The following is a 20,898-nucleotide window of genomic DNA, read 5'->3' on the forward strand; positions in this document are numbered from 1 at the left end:
AGACTCCCAACACCAAAGCAGTAATAATCTAAAACATAAAACAAAACCTCCTGGGATGTGCAACGCACTGTAAATGTGTATTCCCAACTACTTTTTGAGTCTTCTATTATCAATGTCCCTTAATAAAGTACTCAGATGTGACACACTGCAGTAGGTTTCATATGTAAGGAGCTAGGAGTAGCGGATGCGATATTGCTGCTGGAACCTCTGCAAACACATTCATGATCTGACAGTTAGGAAGGAACACTCAAAGGCAACTGGGAAAAAGGAAAACTGGAAGACAGAGGTCAACAGAACAAGACCTCAGCCTCTCAGGAGAACCTGCGCTTTCCTGAGGGGCCCAGGAAACAGAAGGCTCCACTAAGAAGACTGAGTGAAAGGAGCGGATGAAAGCCTCCCCCACTGAACCCACAAGTGAGAGCAGAGGGACCATATCACCACTACCGTTCAAGACTATCCATCACAAAGGTCCTAGTCAACCAGCGCACGGAAAAGGTGAAGGGAAGAAAGAAAGCAGCACACTGTCCTGTCGTTACTTAGGGAGAGGATACTGCACACAGAACACTCAGAAGAATTCAGAGAGAAACCAGTACCAAGAGCATCAGTGAGATGGCTAGGTATAAAATCAATACAGAACAGCATTAGTAAGATGGCTGGGTATAAAATCAATACAGAACAGCATTAGTAAGATGGCTGGGTATAAAATCAATACAGAACAGCATTAGTAAGATGGCTGGGTATAAAATCAATACAGGGCAATCAATCTCACCCGAATATAACAGAGACGAACAGTGGCTTTCTAAAGGTAGCAGTTACGGGAACATTTGTAATGTAACTGTCTGGGAATAAGTTTAACCAGAGGTATGTAAGGAAATCAGAACCTTATGCAAATCACTAAAGAAAATTTAAACAGAAGGTAGAATAAGACTGTGATGTAGACATCATTATAAAATAAGCACACCTATCTCACAGATCCAACATAACCTCAATTAAAATCCCAAAAGCCTTTTTTTTTTTTAAAAAGAATGAACTACTGCTGTGTGTTACTGGGGGGCGGGGACGACTAACAAATGTCACAGCACTCATGGAGGGCGGAGGACAACTCCGTTCCAGAGACTGAACCAGACTACCAGGTTTGTGTGGCAAGCACTCATCTTACCGGTCCCCCAAAAGCTCTGGGGTTTCCATGCATACAAACCTCAGTCTGCACAGACAGGGGATGGGCACTTTGCTTTCTCAGACATGAAGAGTTACTATAAAGCTGTAACAGCTGAGACAACAATGTGTGTGACAATTAAGACAAAATGACCAGGGGATGGGACAGACAGCCCAGAAAGCACCTCGGACAGAAGAGGGATGGGGTGACACAGGCTGCCGCACTGAGCACTGGAGGAAGAGGGTCATCAACTCACCACGAGCAACGCTCTATCCACGGGAGGAAGCAGCTCTCTACCCACTCTCCCAAGAACCCAGGTACACGTGGATTAATGAGCTGAACGCCAGGGCGGAGGAGCACACAGCTCAGGGGCAAAGCACCTACCAGCCAATCCTACAGGAGGCCGGAGGCTCAATCCCCAGCACCATTACAGAAACAAACAAACCAAGCAAAGATGTAAACAGGAAAAGCAAGCCTACGTGGGAGAGGTATTCATGATCTTGAGATAGGAACTGCTGAGCATGGGACAGAAGCACCAGACCCAAGGCTGACCACCATGAGAACCTAAAACACATGGTTCTAGAATACAAGAAGAACTTGGCCGTCAGTTAGGAAGGCCGGCAGTGAAAAGGAAGAAAAAAGAACAGACATTCACAAACAGGGGCCACAAATGACCGAAAGGTGCAGGTCACCAGTCACTAACGATGCATAAATGAAAACCACCACGTGATATCCAGCTCCACAGTGCAGTGAGGGCAGAGGGAACCTCAGCACTGCCCGCCAGCATCCTCGCCACTGTGAGCACATGACACTGCCGGGTACAGCAGCTCTACTCCATTCGTGCGCACATCTATCAAAGACACACAAAGGCATGGGCAGGACATCCGGGGCACCCACAGCATCGCTATCTAACAATCGCTACTGATCAATGCCATCGTTAAAACACCTTAAAAAGTAGATCAGAAATGCTTTCCCTTACATTTTAGTCGATTTGATATTTATTTATTTATTTATTTATTTATTTATTTATTTATTCATTCATTCATTCATTCATTTATTCATTTATTACCTGTAATGCAGCCTGTGTCAGCATTTAGGGGCAGAGAAAGGATTCACAATGAGTAAAAACAGCATTATTTTCTTAAAGGAAAACAGTTGTGTATTGTTGAAAGTCAAACAGTCTCAGATTTGATAAGTTACCAATTTGAGGCCTTCAGTATAATACTGAACTATGTATATGATAAAGATATTAAGATATATATATCCAATTTAATCAATAATCATATATTTCTAAACATAATTTGTCATTTTACAAAAAAAGATTGATTCCCCTTTTAGCAATCATTTGACAGTAGCACCATTAAAACAAGCTCCTCATCAGAATGCCACGTTGTCTACCACAGACACAAAGACGAGCAGGCACAGTAGTGCACACCCGTGATCCCAGTACTCAGGAGGCTGAGGTGGACGGATCATGAGCTCAAGGCCAGCCTGAACTACACAGCAAGACTCTGGGAAGAGAGAGCGGCAGAAGAGAGCGACATTAACTGTCAGTTCAGCTGAAGCTGGGATGGCGGCGCACACCTGGAACCGCAGCCACAGGAGGCAGAGAGGGAAGGCCTGAGGCTAGGCTGGACAGTACACAGAGATCACGTCTTTAAACAAAAGGAAATACGGAGTTAGCCTTATCCTCTGATAACTGAAAGTAGCTGATTTAAAGATGGCCTACGAGAAAAGTCTTTGCTTTTCTAATTGTTATTTTCCTTTGAGCATGAATAATCCATTAATAATTTTTCTTATACTTGCTACTGACTTTGCTTCATTTTTTTTCCATTCACATCTTCTATGTTTGATCTAATCTAAGTAATCTAGAATCAAGGATGACCCAATTGCTTATTATCAAGAGAACAGGTTTCTTAGAGCATGCAGACGGAACTTTGTCACAACTTTATGTAACTATTCAATCCCTGATTTGCCTTTTATGCTTGGGTCACTAAACAAATCCATCAGACTGTCACAGATAAAGTCCTATTAGGTATGCTTCAGATACAACACAATCAACTTTTGTATGAAGAAATAAATACAAATTTACTATTGAATTCTCATTTTTAAAAACATCGGTCAAAAGTAGTTTAGCTAGGCCTAGGTAACTGAACAAGCAGTGAGGGTCCAAAGGGATGTGCTGAGCTGCCCTGGAGTAGGTGCAGCTGGGAAATTAGAACCAAGAGAGACAAAGAGTCAGAGACAGAGAGAGACAGACATGGAGGGGGGAGAGGGAGAGAGCACACACATTCTCTCTCCCTCTCCCTCCCCCGCACATGCACATATGTGTACAGATGAGCACACACACATGCCCCCTTCCCTCCTCGCCCCCCCCCTCTCTCTAGCACACACTTTGGCAGGTGGTTGTCTGTATCTTAAATGAAACCACGAATAATATTCAAAATCGCAACAAAGGGTAACTTTAGTCAAGCTCTTGACAGATTAGAAGTACTTATAAAATGGTTCAAGAACACAGTCTGCAACGTTTTGATCTGGAAAGATCATGAGATGCACACATTAACATCTACAACACTTGACTTTGCACAGGAAGGAGGATTTACTGTGACGAGCAACTGGAGGGGTCTGTGTAACCATGGTGGCTGCGAACACTACCATTCCCGGGAATGGAAGTCAGTCTGGTCTGCCTGTACCTTCTGCTGGATAGTAGAGTGTTTCTGCTCCATCTCTCTTTTCTCCTTTGCTGCATCCACAACCAGTCGATCCAACTAAAGGAAGGAAGGAAGAAAATGACAGACTTAACATTCAGAGAAACAAAGGCCTTTCTTAAAACCATATTCCGAGTCATTTTGCAGATAAATATAAATCACCCGATTAAAGTTAACCCAAAAAGGCATTTTTGACTACACATTCAAGTAGAAGTTCCCATTTCCCTCGTATTAAATCCTCTTTGGGAAAGCTCCTATCCTAATTAGGGAGGCTTCCGAGCTGGAGCCTTGTCTTGAGCACTGCAGTGGTGTGCCCATCCTTAAGGACGATGACTCTGACCTAAAGTGTCTGCTGACCCACTTAGAAGATGTTGGAGCTGCAGACAAGATAAAAACAAAACAAAGCACCGCACAAAAACACAATTTGTTTTTATTCCAACACTAGCAAAAGGTGATGCAGCTGAACTAGGTAGGGCAAAGGTCACAAGCTCACATCAACAGATACGTCCCATCTCTCGCCACACACCATGTTTTCGACTTGTCTTCCTTATGTTATAAACTCATCTGTAACTGGCCAAATAAATCAAAGACAGCTAGGGGGTCGGGGGAGTGGGAGGAGATGCAGTGGTAAGCTTGCTTGAGCCCAGGAGTTAAGACCAGACTGGTACACACTGTAAAGGCCTGACTCTGAAAGGTTAAATTAAAATAATAAAGGAATATTAATCCTATACTTCCAACTGTTATCTCCTACTTACTCAGCTACTACAAGATTATCATCATTGGCCACATCTAAACAGACCACTACGGAAAATGTGGCTTAATACAAGTTTTTCAAGGCCTGCAAAAATCCCTTGGTTTAGAAGGGGAAGGACCCAAAACTGAAAGTAATAAGTACCTAAAAACAAATAATCATTTCTACTAGCTAACTACAACTCAATTCACATGATACTTATAAACGAGGTCTAATGCAAGGCAATGGGATGTGAAGAATGCCAGAACACAGGAAAGTATGACCCTCCCACCAGGCCTGGACCAATGACTTCGCTACATGCTTGTACATCATGTTGACCCTCTCCTGTACTATAAAAGCTCAAATGTTCCCCGGATCTATTTCCTCCTCTCCCCTAACAATGGGAACCACCCCACACCTAATTCTGCCAGGTCATTTTTCTGGCAACAAAGCTGTGTTTCCCAGGTTTCCTTGCGGTGAGTGACTGAGCACAGGTCACTAGATGTACGCAGAATGGACATACACAATTTCTAGGAAACGTCCTTAGGCAGACAACGTGTTTTTCTTTTCCCTTTCCTCCCTTCCGTTTGCTGGAGTTAGAGAATGGTGGCGAAGGCCGATAAGTCACTCTTAGCCATGAGGCTAACTCCGTACACAAATGGCCATGAACCTGTGCATCTGACTTTACACAGAAGAAATAAGGTTCTTTTACAGAAGGCCTAGGACCCTCAGGCTGGATTGCGAACAAACCCAGCCTCAAATGACATATACACAGTGCATTTGTCAGGAAGATGAACAGCAGTCCAGTGCAAGAGACAAAAAAACAGAATGCACGTAATTCATGGCATATGCTCTGGACACAATACCATCCTCTCTCCCTCCTCCGCTCCCACACACACTTTGATCACTGAATGGTATTCCCCTTCCACTCTTACCTTTCTCCCATTTCCCTAAATTCAATTTTTCTTAATCCCTCACCTCAGAAAGTACCCTGGGAAAGAAAAACCTACAGAGTAATACTATTAAATCAAGAGGAAGAAGGCTCATCACTCAATAAAAAACACCATCTGAGCCGGGTGGTGGTGGCGCACGCCTTTAATCCCAGCACTCGGGAGGCAGAGCCAGGCGGATCTCTGTGAGTTCGAGGCCAGCCTGGGCTACCAAGTGAGCTCCAGGAAAGGCGCAAAGCTACACAGAGAAACCCTGTCTCAAAAAACCAAAAAAAAAAAAAAAAAAACAACAAAAAAAAACACCCTCTGAAGTGACTTGGGCCCAGTCAGTGGTAAGGCACACACCGAGCATGTACAAGGCCCTAGGTTTGAGCCACAGTGCCACCAAGGGGGGAAAAAAGGTTCCAAACATATTTAACACAGCTCTGTGAAATAATAATAAATGGTCGTGGGATTCTAAGACTTTCATTACCCAAGTAGCCAATATAATTTTTTGAAAATAAAAAAGAGCAATGTGTTAATTAAAAGCAAATTAGGTCAGTGACTCAATTATTCAAATTTAAAAAGTAAAGGATTAAATTCTGCTATTTGCACTACAAAACAGCAAGGCTGTATCTCGGCCTGCCTCAGCCTCCCAAGTGCTGGGGTCACAGCCGTGCGCCACACCCGAGAGCAGTGTTATTTTAAGTCTCAGAGGCAGCACCCTCAGGTTCAAAATTAACACAGGCAATGCCCCTTCAAGACCACTTCTTGCTCAGTATTTAACCCACATGTAAATGTGCTATAGTGTCAAACTCCTTAAGTAAATGAGAACCCAGTTTCCCAATATGCTAAATATCTTTAGAAACACAAATGTCGACACACGGTACAGAACGGAGAAATCCAGTTCGAGAGCTTACCTGTGCTCCAAGGTCTTTCATGTAGGGCCCAAGCTCACTGAACAGGTCATACCCTTGATGGAAGAAGGCCAGATGTGCATACATGAAGGACAGCATCTGGAGGGGAGAGAAGGGATTCAGAGGCACTGCTAGAAGCTTCTGAAAGCTTGACGATCACTCCACGAGAACCCAAAGCACCACATCTACTTAAAACGGAGTAGTTTTTTTCCTTGAGAACTTCATGAATACTTGCAAATACAAAGAGAATAACATTTTTCTAAGAGAAACACCCAGTGTTTGACGTTTTAACAGCTGTAGTTACAGCCGCTACACTGTAACTCACATGGGTGAGCTAAATAATATTCTCAATAGTTTCACTGTCTTACTAGAAATCCTTAAGTACATTCTGAGATGTCTATGTGGTCCTTCAAGTAAACTCCCTAAGCAAAAAAGACATGAAAAGACAAGAAATATAAACAGTAGCAAACACTCTAACCCACCAGGGTCACCAGGGTCACCAGGGTCACCAGGTCCCAGTAAGATGCAAAGACTCTCACTTGTCCAAAAAATACATATAAGTGGGGCTGACACTGACTCCTCTGTCTTTAGAAAGCTATTTATTTATTACTTATTTATTTAACTTTGAGTGGTGCGTGCGTGCGTGCGTGCGTGCGTGCGTGTGTGCGTGCGTGCGTGCGTGTGTGTGTGCGTTTTCACATATGCCTGGGGAGTGTGGAGGTCAAAGGAAACAATTCTCAGTCTGGCACTGAACTCGGATCATCAGACTCAGCAGCAAATGTCTACATCTGCTGAACCACCTCAGTGGGAATTTCTTTATATCATCCCACAGATCCAAAACTGACATTAAATATGGGGTGGGGGGTCCCCAGGTTTTTCTGTATTTTATTAATCCACAAAAGAAAAAATACCCCTATTTTTATTAGTTAAGTTTTTACATGGGAAGGAATTATATATAATTAAATGTACACAAAGGATCTCCTGAGACCTGCTTTATTTTTTAGCAAGAACACATATCTGTTTAATATTCTGAAAACTAAAGTAGGTCGTAAGAGTGTTGTTACTCAAGAATCCTCTACAGAAAATTTTGTTTTCAAAATAAAAACTAGTTAAATAAAATTCAAAGATTAACGATAAAAACTCACATATAAGAATTACTAGAGTGTTAGATAATGGTAATGATTATACAACTGTGTGAAAATATTTTTCAAACCACTGAATTATAAAGAGGGATTAATAAGATTATACAAAAATGTAAAATACACCAGGCCACACTACAGCTTCCTCGACAAGACTCTTCAACTGCTTGTTTTGTTTGTTTGTTTGTTTTGATTTTTTGATTTTTCCTTTAAATTTTGGGTTTTTTTGGGGGGAGAGGTTGTGGAGGCAGAGGGCGAATGTGGGAGACTGGGAGATGGGTGGGACTGTGCATGATGTAAGATCCACAAAGAATCAATAAAAGTTAAAAGAATTTTTAAAAATGTAATATACGTATACATCCAAATAAATACTAAGCATATTAAAAAAATAAATAAATGAGGCCAGTGGTGGTGATGCACACCTTTAATCCCAGAACTCAGGAGGCAGAGCCAGGTGGATCTCTGTGAGTTTGAGGCCAGCCTGGGCTACAAAGCGAGATCCAGGACAGACATCAAAGCTACACAGAGAAATCCTGTCTCCAAAAACTAAATAAACAAACAAACAAAACAGGAAAACACAGTGATGAGTGATGTGAATCCATAAAAGATGGCACAAATAAGTACAAAAAATGAAGTATTCGAGAGAATAGGAGAAAAGGACACACATATGTCTCGTAAGTAGCCAGGAAAATACATGGGAAAAGGTGACCAAACTCTGGAAACGCAAAATTCAGCCTGGAACTCTGGTGCTCTGTCTCCCACACCACTGGAAAGGAAGGAGGCAGGACTACAATGCCCACGGCTGGTAAACATCGGTAGAGAAATGACTGCTTTCACCACATCAGCGAAAACAGCTCAGAAGCCTTGACATTTGTAGAGTTTTTTAAAGCCTTTCCCAGATTTGAGAACTTGAACTGGGGATGGCAAGGCGGCTCAGGGAAGATGGCCACTGACCCGACACCCCATGGTAGAAAAGGAGAATCTGTTTCCAAAGGTGTCCCTTGACCCTCCGCACATCCACCATGGACACACACACACTTAAATAAGTAAACACATAAATGCATCTCTTTATTTAAGTAATCCTTTGTTTATAAATGTAAATAAAGCAGTAATCAGATTATTTATTAGGATGATCACTACAATTAAATGTTTGTAATGTCAAAAGCATGAAAAATTATTTAAATATCCATTAAGGATGACAATCCATAGTATATTCAAGGCTGGCTAGTTTGGACCTGCAAATTATACCTCTGTTTTTAGATGGCTCATGAGCCAAGAATCATTTTTAACCTTTTAAATGGCTGAAAGAGAAAAATTTTAAAACACAAGAAAGTGATGTGAAAATTATATGAAATTCAAACTTCTGTGTTCATCCATAAAGTTTTACTGAACACAGCCCCCCGCCCCTATCATTTACTCATTGACTGGTCCTCATTACAAGGACACAGGTAAGTACAACAGAGACCACAGGGCTGCCAAGCCCACCGTATTTATCAACCAGCCCTTTATTTCCAGCCTTCCCACGGAAGCCATGAGAGGACAGGACTGTGTCCCCATGACTGGCCATCTGGAAACCCTGGGGTGGGGAGGGGAGCCACCTTGTATGGAACCAAGTACAACAGTTACCTGCTAAGCTACCACTCAAGTCAAACAAAGCTTTAGGGAAGAGCAAGGTGGAGACAAGGGTCTAACAACACCAACTGGGAACCAAACTTCTGCAAATAAACTGAGAAATGACTCTGAAGGTTCTCACACACAATGCACAGCATGCCTCCTCAGTCCCTTGTCAAACAGCAAGTAAAACCTCACAGCCATCAGCATCCAAAAGCTCCAAAGACAGAAGCAGTGTGACTATACATGAAGAACAGACAGCAAAGAGCCCCGCCGTCAGTCTGGGAACTCTCCAAACCACAGGACTGTACAAGTCCTCACGCTCAAACATTTGAAATACCTAAACACCACACACAACCATAGAGAAGTGTGTGATTTTGAAAGATATTGTGTAGACAGTGTCTAAAAGCAAGGGCTGGAGAGATGGCTCAGAGGTTAAGAGCACTGGCTGTTCTTCCAGAGGTCCTGAGTTCAATTCCCAGCACCCACATGGCAGCTCACAACTGTCTGTAACTCCAGTTCCAAGGGATCTGATCTCTTCTGATCTGATCTCTGATGGCACCAGCATGAATGTAGGACAAATACATGTGTACAAAACACACACACACACACACATAAAATAAAGAGATTTAAAAAATACTGTTAAAAAGAAACTTTCTAAAGCAAATACAGCATACAGCAAATTCAGCCTGGCAGTGTGGCACATGCCTTTGATTCCAGCACTGGGGAGGCAGAGACAGGCAGATCTCTGTGAGTTTGAGGCCAACCTGGTCTACAGAGCAAGTTTCAAGACCATCAGGACAACACAAAGAAACCCTGTCTTGAAAAAACAAAAAGAAAACAAAGGAACAAAAAAATAAAAAATAAAAGCAAATACAAGTAAAAGAAAATTCAAGGTGACAATCATATCTGATAAGTTTCAAAACAATCCTGAAATATTCTCACGGGTTCCAGCCACCACTTCCATCTACTTCCCAGAAGTTATTAGGTATCTAGACTACATAAAAGATGACATGAGAATAACAGAGTAGAGAGCCAATGGTGAGTCTGTCTCTGTGGAGCAGGCCGTATGTCAGTAACACAGACTCATGAACAGTTGTACCTTGAAGCAGACGACACAGGAACTAGAAACGGGAGGGGGGGGGAGCAAAGGGAGCCAAGAGCCTAGACAGAGCATCACAGCAGGGGGGGGGTCCCAAACACAGACAGTCTCAGTGTTTCACAATAACAGTGGGTCATTAAGATCTTACTGATTTCAGGATTTCTGATCTCCTCTTTGATTGAAGCACATTAATCTGAGGGAAGATAAACTTGATTAATCACCCATGAATTACTTTAAACACTAACCCAGAATACAAGACTCCAAACATGCTTGTCCGATCGATCCCAGAACAAAAGGAAAGCAAAGCTTGTGTTTTCCATCGTTAACATCTTTTGACAAGCATACCAACGAATACTCAGCCACATTTGAGCTCAGTGGAAACACCGGTTCTTCAAATTACAGTATCATTGTTATGGAACCTTTTAATATTTGAGCATATGACATGTCCATCTTCCTCCACCCTCCTCATCTACTTGAAGATCAAGGTTCACCCACAGCCTCGGTGCCAATTATCACCATTGACCACTCTCTATCTTTTCTGGACTTCCCCTTTTTCCCTTCTTGACCCCATGTAATCTCTTCCCCACACAGGTGCCACAGTGATGTCCTAATCTAAATATTACATCCTGCGACCTCCTACCGTGTCGACAAAGGCCACTGTGCTGAGACCCTGCCAGGCCCATCGCTGTCCCCCAGATGCCTTGGTCCCGGCTGTTCTGCCTCCACGGCAGGATGCTCTGCCCTCGTGACTTATGACTATTTCTTACTAACCGGGGCTTCAACTACACAGTCTTCTTACACAGGTCTAACTCAGTACTGGACTCGCTATCCAGTACATCAGTCCTACTTACAGATAACAAAATTTAACTACTTTTGTTTTGTTTTTGTATTTTTTAGACAGAGTTTCACCATGTAGCTCTGGCTGTCCTGGAACTCACGGTGTAGACTAGGCTAGCCTCGAACTCACAGAGATCCTCCTGCCTCTGCCCTCCCCAGTGCTTACTCTGTGTTTTCTTACTATGTCTTTTCCCCAGCTAAGGGATAAGCTCCATGAGATTAGGACCTTCCTCTCAGTTCTAATCCTCAAAGAGAATACAGTAAGCACTCCATAAATATATGGAAAGTAATGGATTTAAGTACTTTAATTATTATCAACTTATTGAAATGCCAGCAAATTACGAGATTTTTCCAGGGTAGAGTTGAAGTTCACTGGGCAGAGTACTTGCCTCCAAGAGCAAAGCCCTGGATCAAATCCCCAGGATTTCCCAAGCCAGGGATCAGGGGGCATGTCTATAACCCCCCCAGGAATAGAGGCAGGAGGATTGTGAGTTCAAAGTTATCCTTGGCTAAATAGTGGGGGTCGGAGGGAGGCTTTAACAGGATCTTTTGCAATTCTAGAAATTCCTAACAAATAGTTTTGCCGTTGTTTAAAAAACCAGCTTATTTAACTAAAACATTGATCCAAAGAGGCCCTTCACTCTTTGTTAACGTCGCCAGAAGAGAACAGAACATCTTCCAAATGTTTTCTTCACTGAACTCTTGGTCTATGTAACAAGGGAATTGTAAAACACAGTCTGAAAAACAAAAACAGACCAAAAATGACCCTCAATCTAACTTTCTTCCCTCTCACTGGTTTCTTCTGCGTGTCTGTTTCACAGTCTGCTCAGCTCTGAGAAGACTGACCCCCAGATGCTGAGCGCAGGCTGAGGGGAGTCCCTGTTCAGACTCGGCCTTCTGCTTTGCTACTGTTTTTCCCTCTCTATTTGGGAAAAAAAAAAAAAAAATCAAGCTCAAGGAAAAAGGTAAATTCAAATACTTACAGGAGCTAAAGTACTTTACACTTTGGGTATTTGTTACCTATTATTCTCTAAAACAGCTACTTTGGCCACAAAATAAAATGATCCAAGAATTCTCATGAGAAAAAATTAAATATACTCATAGTTAGAAGGGAGTGAGCAGGGAGACTAATTTAGTACTGTCAGACAAACTCAAAGGAAATACACAATTATTATGTTTAAGTTTGAAAATAACAGAGCTGGGTGGTGGTGGTGCACGCCTTTAATCCCAGCACTCAGGAGGCAGAGGCAGGCGGATCTCTGTGAGTTCCGGGCCAGCCTGGTCTACAGAGTGAGATCCAAGATAGCCAGGGCTGCTACAGAGAAACCTTCTATTACACAGAGAAACCTTGTCTCAGAGGAAAGGGTGGAAAATGCCAGGCACAGTAATGAATATTTGTAATCCCAAAGATGGACAGATAAAAAGGATCGAGGGTGCTCATTGGACAGCCAGGCTAGCCTAATTGGTGAGCTCCAGGCCAATGAGAGACCCGTCTAAAAGGAGGTGGGCAGTATTCCGGAGGATGACATCTGCAGTGGTCATGTGGCCTCTAAAAGTGCACACACGTGTGTGCAAAGATGCACACTCACAAAATGTATACATACAAAAAGATGAATAAATACACATTTCCAGTCTCTCGTGGTGGTGCCGGGTGGAACCCCTGTTACAGCCTTTCTCCCCAAGGGTCCTGGGGTTTCATCTTCCAAAGCAGCCAGTGAACTCCAGAAACCTTCGGCAGTTCGTGAAGCTGGAGCCACTAAGAACATACGGTTCACACGTGGGCTGCTGAGGCAAGGGGAAGCAGGCGCTTCACCCAGAAAAGCCTTTCTCACAGTGGGTTTCCTGAGAAGTTACTGTTTGGGGGTTATGTTTAGAAGCACTAACAAAAGTTTTGAAAAAGTGAAAAAACAGATACACATTTCCAGTGTTGCCCGTAAAAACTTAACAATGTATGCCTGGTAGTCAAATATCAATTATACTGAAATAGAAATGCTACAGAATAAAATATGTATAGGATATTGCAACTAAGGAAAAAAAGAGAAAGAAACCAGAACCAAAAGATCTATATCTACATACCTGTGTGTGCACATATGAAGACAGGTGAAAGTTTTCCATAAAATGTCATGTTTCCCACTATAGCCCAGCACTCTAAAAACTGAGGCAGGAAGACATCAAGTAGAGGCCAGCCCAGGCTACACAGTGAGTTTGAGGCTAAGCGACCTCAAAAAAACAGTAAATTACAAACATTTTAAATGTTTTAATTGTAAGTTCAAAGGAAAAGCGTTCTTTATTCTTCCAAGCACAATCATTCAAAGGCCCTGCTCCTCGGGAACCGCTCAGGAAGACACGAGTCGAGGCCGTACCTGAAGGACGTAGTCCAGGGCTATGTGCCGGAAGCACTTCCTCGTGGCCGTGAGGATGTTTGTGGCCTCTTCCACTTCATGCTGCTTGTTCCTTTGAACTTGGGCGTTTTTCACTAGTGCGTTTTCCTTTTCTTCGCTGACTTTTTCAAATTGTTTCTTGGCATCTTTGAATTTTCTAAGATCTCTAAAAAAAAAAAAAAACAAAACTTTCTTCAAAACTCTGGCAAAATAAACCTTCGACTGTAACACTGCGGTTCCTTGGCTTATGTTTCCTCAGACGCTGGCAGTCATGAGCTCATCCAACTGAAGCACGCAGCCTTCCCCAGCTCCAGGTTGTCATTGACCTGAGATGCCTGGACAAAGGACGTTCAGATCTGGGGCTTCCATGACTCCGGGATATTTATACAGACTTCCAGTCTGCACCTTAATCAAACACTCACAGCTGAGAGCTCCAAAAGTTTCAGATTTGGACCATTGTAGATTTCTAATTCTTGGCTTACAGGTACTCATCATTCTGTGTACAGAGATTCTCATAAAGTAAGCTAGTATTTCATTATTTTCATCTATAGGATTCCAAACGGAAATAATGATAAGAATTAATGCAACAGAACAGAAAGTCAATTTTTCTAAAGATAAATTCAAAGCATGCACATGGTTTAACCATGATACTGTTTTCTAAACAACAGTGTAAGACTTACTATGGAGAATGTGCGCAGGAATGCAGATTTGAATGGACTTTCCCAAAGATTAAAATTCATTTACCTTCCAGATAAATCCTAAGAATCTGAGAAGTATTTTAAGACGTACTTTTGCTTTTAAGAAACAACATTCATAAGCCCACCTCGGGGCAACGTACCCGCTATCACAGCTCTCGGAAGGCTATAGAAGGAGGGCTGTAGGCCCCAGGCCAGCCTGGGCTACAGAGCAAGATTCTGCCCCAAAATGGCCCCCCAAAAAAATGGAAGCAGAAGAAACAATTAACACATTTAGTAAAACACATAAAGCATAAAAATAAACTCTTTAAACACACATGTAGACCAATTTGTAAAGAGCCAGCCGGGTTCAATTCCCAGTAAAGGCTCTCGACATGCCATGTAACGGTCTGAAAAGGTGCAGTGGCCTCAGGTAGATACACAATACCCCTCTGCTCCACTACTACTACAGTGTGACAAAGTAAGCTGAAGACAAATGACTTTTAATTATAATAAAATATGTCTAAGAAAGACTATATAATGGATTGAAAACACCCCACAGGTTTTTATGTATCTAAGAAGACTTTCTGAATGTTAAAGCATTCTGAAAAAATTAGAAAAACAGAACTGTGGGGGCTGGAGAGGCAGCTTAGCGGTTAAGAGCACTGGTTGCTCTTCCAGAGGACCCAGGTTCAATTCCCAGCACCCACATGGCAGCTCACACCTGTCTGTAACTCCAGTTCCATGGGATCTGACACCCTCACACAGACATACACACAAAACACCAGTACACATTAAATAAAAAGAAAAAGCCCTGAGCTGTGAGGCATCTTTGTGGGATAATCCTAACCTAGGCTGGGGCTGGAGCTGAGGCGCAGAGCTGGCCTAATGCAAGGCAGGGACTCCACCCACAGCACTGTCTAAAAACCCAAGCCCGAAACTACTCAAAAGAGCAGTAGACAATATTTGACACTATTCGTATAGTATAATGTCCCTTACATATCTTTAAATATTGAACCAATTAACTGACATTTATAAACTCTCTGCTGGAAATCCTAGTCAAAAACTAATTACGAACGTGAAAAACACGTTTTCCTTCACTTGAAAAGTTTGGACTTTTTTAACTTCTACTTCAATTTTATTTCCTATGTAAACATGATGACTCTCTTCTAATATATAACAATGTACCACTTCTGTGGATCTTCCTCATCTATTATCTTCTCTTCAAAGAAAATACCACATTGAGATGAGACAACTACCCTCAAATACAGTAAGTATGTCAACCACCCTTGGAGCTTTTAAATTACATTTTTATCTATGTTTAGAAAACTTTCTGGACTCTAACCAGAAGAGCTATTTAAATATACATGGAAAGTGAATCTGATTCCCTCACAAACTCAAAAGAAATGAAGCACGTCTCCCAAAGCAAACAAGCCAGTCTCTTCAGAAATTTGCGACCTAAAATCTCCTTCTCTTTTAGCATCGTTAGCCATGCCCCAGACCACCACCCCCACCCACCCCCAGCAAGCATTGGCTGCCCTCTGAACCATAGCTGACTTACTCTTTAACGAAGTTCTGAAGCTGTGCCTTAATTGATCTCTGCGTTTGGTCGAACAGGATCTAGAAGATAAAATATAGCATTCAATATTAGAAAGGAACCAGAAACATAAACATCAAAGCTCCTTACCACTTCCAGTAACACCTTATTCCTTAGTGAAGACTATGAAAGAAAGTGATGGAAGAAATTGAAACTAATTTTAAGCCAGATTCTACCAGTCTCAAAACAACAACAACAACAACAACAAAACTTGCTTCTCTTCACTACAGAAAAGAAATTTAGTGGGAAAAACAAACCAAAATAAAACAGTTTCCTTAATTCTACTTCAAATTTGGAAGACAACCCAACAGTACGACAATTTCTCTTTCTCCACCCCAGCCGAAACCAGGCTGAGCTCTGGTGACACCCGAGCTCTTCACTGGGGAAGACTTGGGAACACAGACAATGGAAGTATGAATTCCAGTGAGCATTACACAGGCTTGTGGGTCGGTGACAGCTGTGACTAGAAGACAAAATCTCGGTCTCAGCGCAGTTATTCTGTCCAGTGTTATGATGCCCTGTACCTAACACTGGTAGGTCTCACTATAGAAATTCCAAGTACTGGGGACTAGTATTCAGCAGTTAAGAGCACTAGCTGTTCTTCCAGAGGAAGACCCGGGTTCAATCCTCAGCACCCACATGGCAGCTCACAACTGTCTGTAACTCCAGTTGCAGGGAATCTGACACCTTCACACCAATGCACATAAAATAAAGTTAGAAAAAGAAAAGAAAGCCAATAATGGGGGGAAAAGAAAAAGAAATTCCAAGTACTTTCATAATTTTCAGAATTACTTCAATCTCAGAGCTTGAAACGGAGTGAGATGAACAGGGGGGAAAATAATACACAAACAGCAACAAAAAAAATCTTGTGAATCATTCTAATCTAAAATTTTGCTATGTCTGCCCAATTTCCTTCCACAAATGTGGTTTTTTTTTTTCACCTGTATCTTATAAAGCTCAATGTGAGCAAAAGAAAGAAAACAACAGAAATCAAAATGGAGCTAAAAAGAAAACTGACAAAGAACAATCAATGAATCCAACGCAAGGCTGTGACTATGAAACTAAGTGCACAGCAAAGGCCACGTCAAGAAAACAGAAAGGGAACCGGGGCCCCCACTGGGGGGGGGGGGGCGGGAATTTCCACAAGACTGCTCAAGAAAGCATCCCTAAAGAGAAAGCATGTGTAACCGCAGGTGGGATGTCAGAGTGACTGGATGCAGTCAATTACAAGATCCAAGTAGGAGCTGCTGCCCTGTAAACCCAGGCTCTGCTGGGAATGAGACAGCAGCCGATCGGGACTGCCCTCCTTCACAGGGAAGGGACCGTATGATGGACACTGCAAGGTGGCCGCTCCAGAGATGCGTTCAACAGCCCACTGTGGTCTCTTAGACAGAGGCCTCGTCCACTATGCTCTGGTAGGCTCACTACATCTCTGTTTCTCCTCTGCTCTGAAGGGTGAATACTTGTACGAACACATCTCACAGCCAAAGCAATGAGAAGGGAAATAAAAAGGCACAAGTTTTGGATTTTAGGAGACAGGGTATGGACTCAGCACAGGAAGACACTAAGAAGATAATGTGTGTGGTTGGGGACCATTTATAAACCTAGTAACACAATAGAAAAAGGGGCACTTTTTTTTTTTTTCTGAAACACAGAATCTACCAAAGCTCACTAAACAGTAATCAATAATTAGCAGACTTAGGGAAAAAAAATCTGTAATTAAAACCTCCATATCCTGCAAGGTCAAGCTGGGCCTGGATGGCGCCGAGCAGTCCCTCTCCTTCCCATCTACCCAAGGGAAAGACATAGGCTCACATCAACAGCTACGGTAAATTTCTACAGCAGCTGCACTCACAACTGCCGAAAACGGGAACACCTTAAATGCCCTTCACCATGAAATGGAAAGACGTCAAGACAGTCATACAGGGGCCATCTTGAAATGCATACAAACAGATGAATCTCAGTGCACCTGGCTAGGTAAGTAAGTCCTATCACAACCCCTCACAAGCTGCAACTTAGACGGCATTTAGGAAAACGCAAAGCTGTAGGAACAGAAAGCAGCAAGTCCTAGTAGAGAAGGGAAAAGAAATGGACGTTAACAGGAAGTGAGGAAGGGCAACGTAAGGGTGTGCTGGGGTGTATGTGTGACAGACTGCAGTGCCCAGACACAAACATACACACTGTCAAACCCTCTAAAGCCAGATGCCACAGGACATCAGTTTTCATACATGTAAATTTAAAAATGGCAAAGCACAGGAGATTTCTTTAAAGTACAAAAGAGGACTTTTCAGCAAAAAGAAATTAAGGAAAAGCAACTTGAAACCACCACATTTATACCTGATCTTAGGCAGACGGCCAAGAAGCAATACCCAGCAATCCAACAGAATAAACACACTGACAGAGGGGTGCGTGACACCATTGCGGCTCTCACGCTGCGGCGGGAGACAGGTGCAACCAACTCTGGAAAACTGCCTCCAAAGTTTGAAGGCTTTGCTTGCTTTTGTGAATGTAATATGTAAAAGAAATTTTAATATGTAAAATGAACGTTCATAAATGAAATTACTTTTCTGTGTTTTTTCTCTCTTAGCACCCAATTCCTTCGCATGTAGTAAAAAGTCACATAACGCCATCCTAGAAACATCATTGTCAGCTTTCAAAGCTGGGACAAATGGCCAAGGTGCCTATTTCACGTATCAAAGCAGAGCTGGCCTCCAGGTTCTCTCTGCATCCCTCAGTCTCTACCTGTGACAGGACCCTCCTGGCTGGCACACCCCGCCCCCTACCCTAAACTTCTCCAGCCCAGCCCTGGCTGCCCTTCCGCACATAATCCACCATCTGGTCAGCTGGTCCTTTTTATCTACTCCTCTTGTGCCCCCTGGCTGCTGCACCTGGGTTCCGTCTCTCCTCTCCCTTCCCCTTCCCCCTCTCCTCCCCTGGCTCAGAGTCACAACCCCTCTGGACCCTCTGACGCCCCTGCCTCTGGCTATGCTCTGACGGATCTATGCTGACCCTACTCCTCCACCATACCTAGGAGCAGCCATGTTCCTTTTCCTTTCCTCCATTCAGCCATCCCTAGACATTTACGTACACACAATGTATGTTTATCTACAGACATAGATATACACATATGTATGTGTTTAGGTAGGTAGATAGGTATGTAACAAGCAATTGTATACGTAATAGCCCAAACTAAAAAGTGATACAATGGCCCATTGTGATACACTTGAAATAAGATCACAATTTTTTTTAAGATTTTTTTTTTTTCTTTCGAGACAGGATCACTATGCAGCTCTGGCTGTCCTGGAACTCATTATATATTCCAGGTTGGCCTCCAACACTGGCTCCCAAGAGCTGGGATTAGAGGTGTGTGCTACCACATGGGGCACATTTTTTTTCTTTCCTGAGATAGATCTGATGGCCAGGCTGGCCTCCAACTGGATTGTAACACTACCCCTCTGGGCCACCCAGCTAGCTATGTTTAAAGGGCACACTAGTTCACCTGGAATATCCACAAATTCACTGGTGATCCTTGCTTCAAAAGCGGACCCTAGTTCTTCTCTCCTTTAGTGCAAGATGTCTGTCTCTTGCTTCTTCCAAACAGTAATGAAAGAAGCGCAATACGGGACTAGGTAATAAAAGGTACTCATGTTTCCTTTGCCCTTGTTCTTGAGTCCCATTTGGAGAATAACAGACTCCATGTCATAAGGACACTCCTGCAGCCCTGAAAAGAAGGTCCTTGGTGAAAAACTGGAGCCTCTGGTTAAAAAGTTTATGATTAAAACACCTTAGCATTGGACCCACCAGTCCATGTGAGAACTTCAAATGACTAAGGTCGCAGCCCCAATACTTGGCCAGCGTCTCCTGAAAGACACTGAGCCAGAGGCACCCAGGTGAACCTCTCCCAAACTCCTAACTCAGAAAACTATGAAGGAATAGAGGTTTGTTATCTAAAGCTCTAAGTTTGAGGTTAATTGCATGCAATACAGCAGTAGATAACATCGTCATGAAATGAGTCGGTATACAAATGGTGATTTACTCACATGACGCAATGTTACTGAGCAAAAACAAGAAACCAACTATTACACACACAGTATGACTGAGTCTCAAAATAACTAAGAAAGTTACTAGAACAGCAGAAAACAAATTAGTCAATTATGACAGACTACAGATCGGTGACTGACCAGGAATGAGGAGCCTGGACGAAGAGAGAAGGAATTACAGACAAGCAAAAGGAAACTCGGGGGCACAAAATGTGTCAAAGCTTACCAGAATTTATAATGATGCAATGTGTATACTATTCCACAGCAAAGCTGTAAAAGGCATTCCAAAGGGGAAAAACGTACTTCGAAATTATAACATATCATCCATATCCTCCAAAACACTGCATTCCCAAAATAAAAATTTATATGTGTTTGAATAGGAGGAAAAGTATTTTAAGAAACTCATTAATCTCACTTGTTTGCATCTTTCTGAAACAAGACCTCACTGTGTAATTTGGGGTGACTGGAAATCCATTCTGTCTGTTGCCCAGGCTGCCTTCAAGCACACAGTCTTCCTGACTCAGCCTCCCCTCACAGACATGCACCATCACGTGCTGGTATACAGGCATATGCCATCACACCTGGCTGGCCTACACATCTGTATTTCATCCTTTACAGTGAGGACCAGGCTGCTAATGCATGGGCAACCGAATCAAAGCTGTTTCCTATTTGCTGATGTCAAGACATACCTAACGACGAACTTTGCTGGCGCTGAGCTGTGTACAGAACCGCCTTGAAAGCCAGGCGGTGGTGGCGCACGCCTTTTATCCCAGCACTCAGGAGGCAGAGTCAGGTGGATCTCTGTGAGTTCGAGGCCAGCCTGGTCTACAAAGCGAGTTCCAGGACAGGCACCAAAACTACACAGAGAAATCCTGTCTTGAAAAACAAAAGAACCACCTCAATTAGTCAACTGGAGTCTCATCTCAATTCCTGGTCACTAATCTACACCTTGCTAAGGTAGACATTTCTTTGCAGATGCTAAACTTACAAGAGTCACCAAGAGAAAGCTAAGGCTCACTTCCATTTCTAGAAATTTCACACTATTGTTGTGAGTAACCGTGTACAACAAATAACCAA

At 42.8% G+C, this 20,898-nt stretch overlaps 1 protein-coding gene across 4 annotated transcripts in view; it reads right to left on the reverse strand.

Annotated features, from left to right (window-relative positions):
• The window catches only part of Acap2 (ArfGAP with coiled-coil, ankyrin repeat and PH domains 2), a 118,857-nt gene that overhangs the window by 35,930 nt on the left and 62,029 nt on the right, over positions 1-20,898 (reverse strand). For all 4 annotated transcript variants that reach the window (XM_006974485.4, XM_015993316.3, XM_006974484.4 and 1 more), the window contains exons 5-9: positions 15,746-15,804; positions 13,493-13,676; positions 10,441-10,485; positions 6,444-6,539; positions 3,850-3,924 (exon numbers count right to left, since the gene is read on the reverse strand). In XM_006974485.4, coding sequence (XP_006974547.1) covers positions 3,850-3,924; positions 6,444-6,539; positions 10,441-10,485; positions 13,493-13,676; positions 15,746-15,804 — 459 coding nt within the window. The remainder of the gene's footprint in view (positions 1-3,849; positions 3,925-6,443; positions 6,540-10,440; positions 10,486-13,492; positions 13,677-15,745; positions 15,805-20,898) is intronic.

Source organism: Peromyscus maniculatus, chromosome 12 (assembly GCF_049852395.1).
Source record: "Peromyscus maniculatus bairdii isolate BWxNUB_F1_BW_parent chromosome 12, HU_Pman_BW_mat_3.1, whole genome shotgun sequence".
In the NCBI taxonomy this organism is placed as follows: Eukaryota; Metazoa; Chordata; class Mammalia; order Rodentia; family Cricetidae; genus Peromyscus; species Peromyscus maniculatus.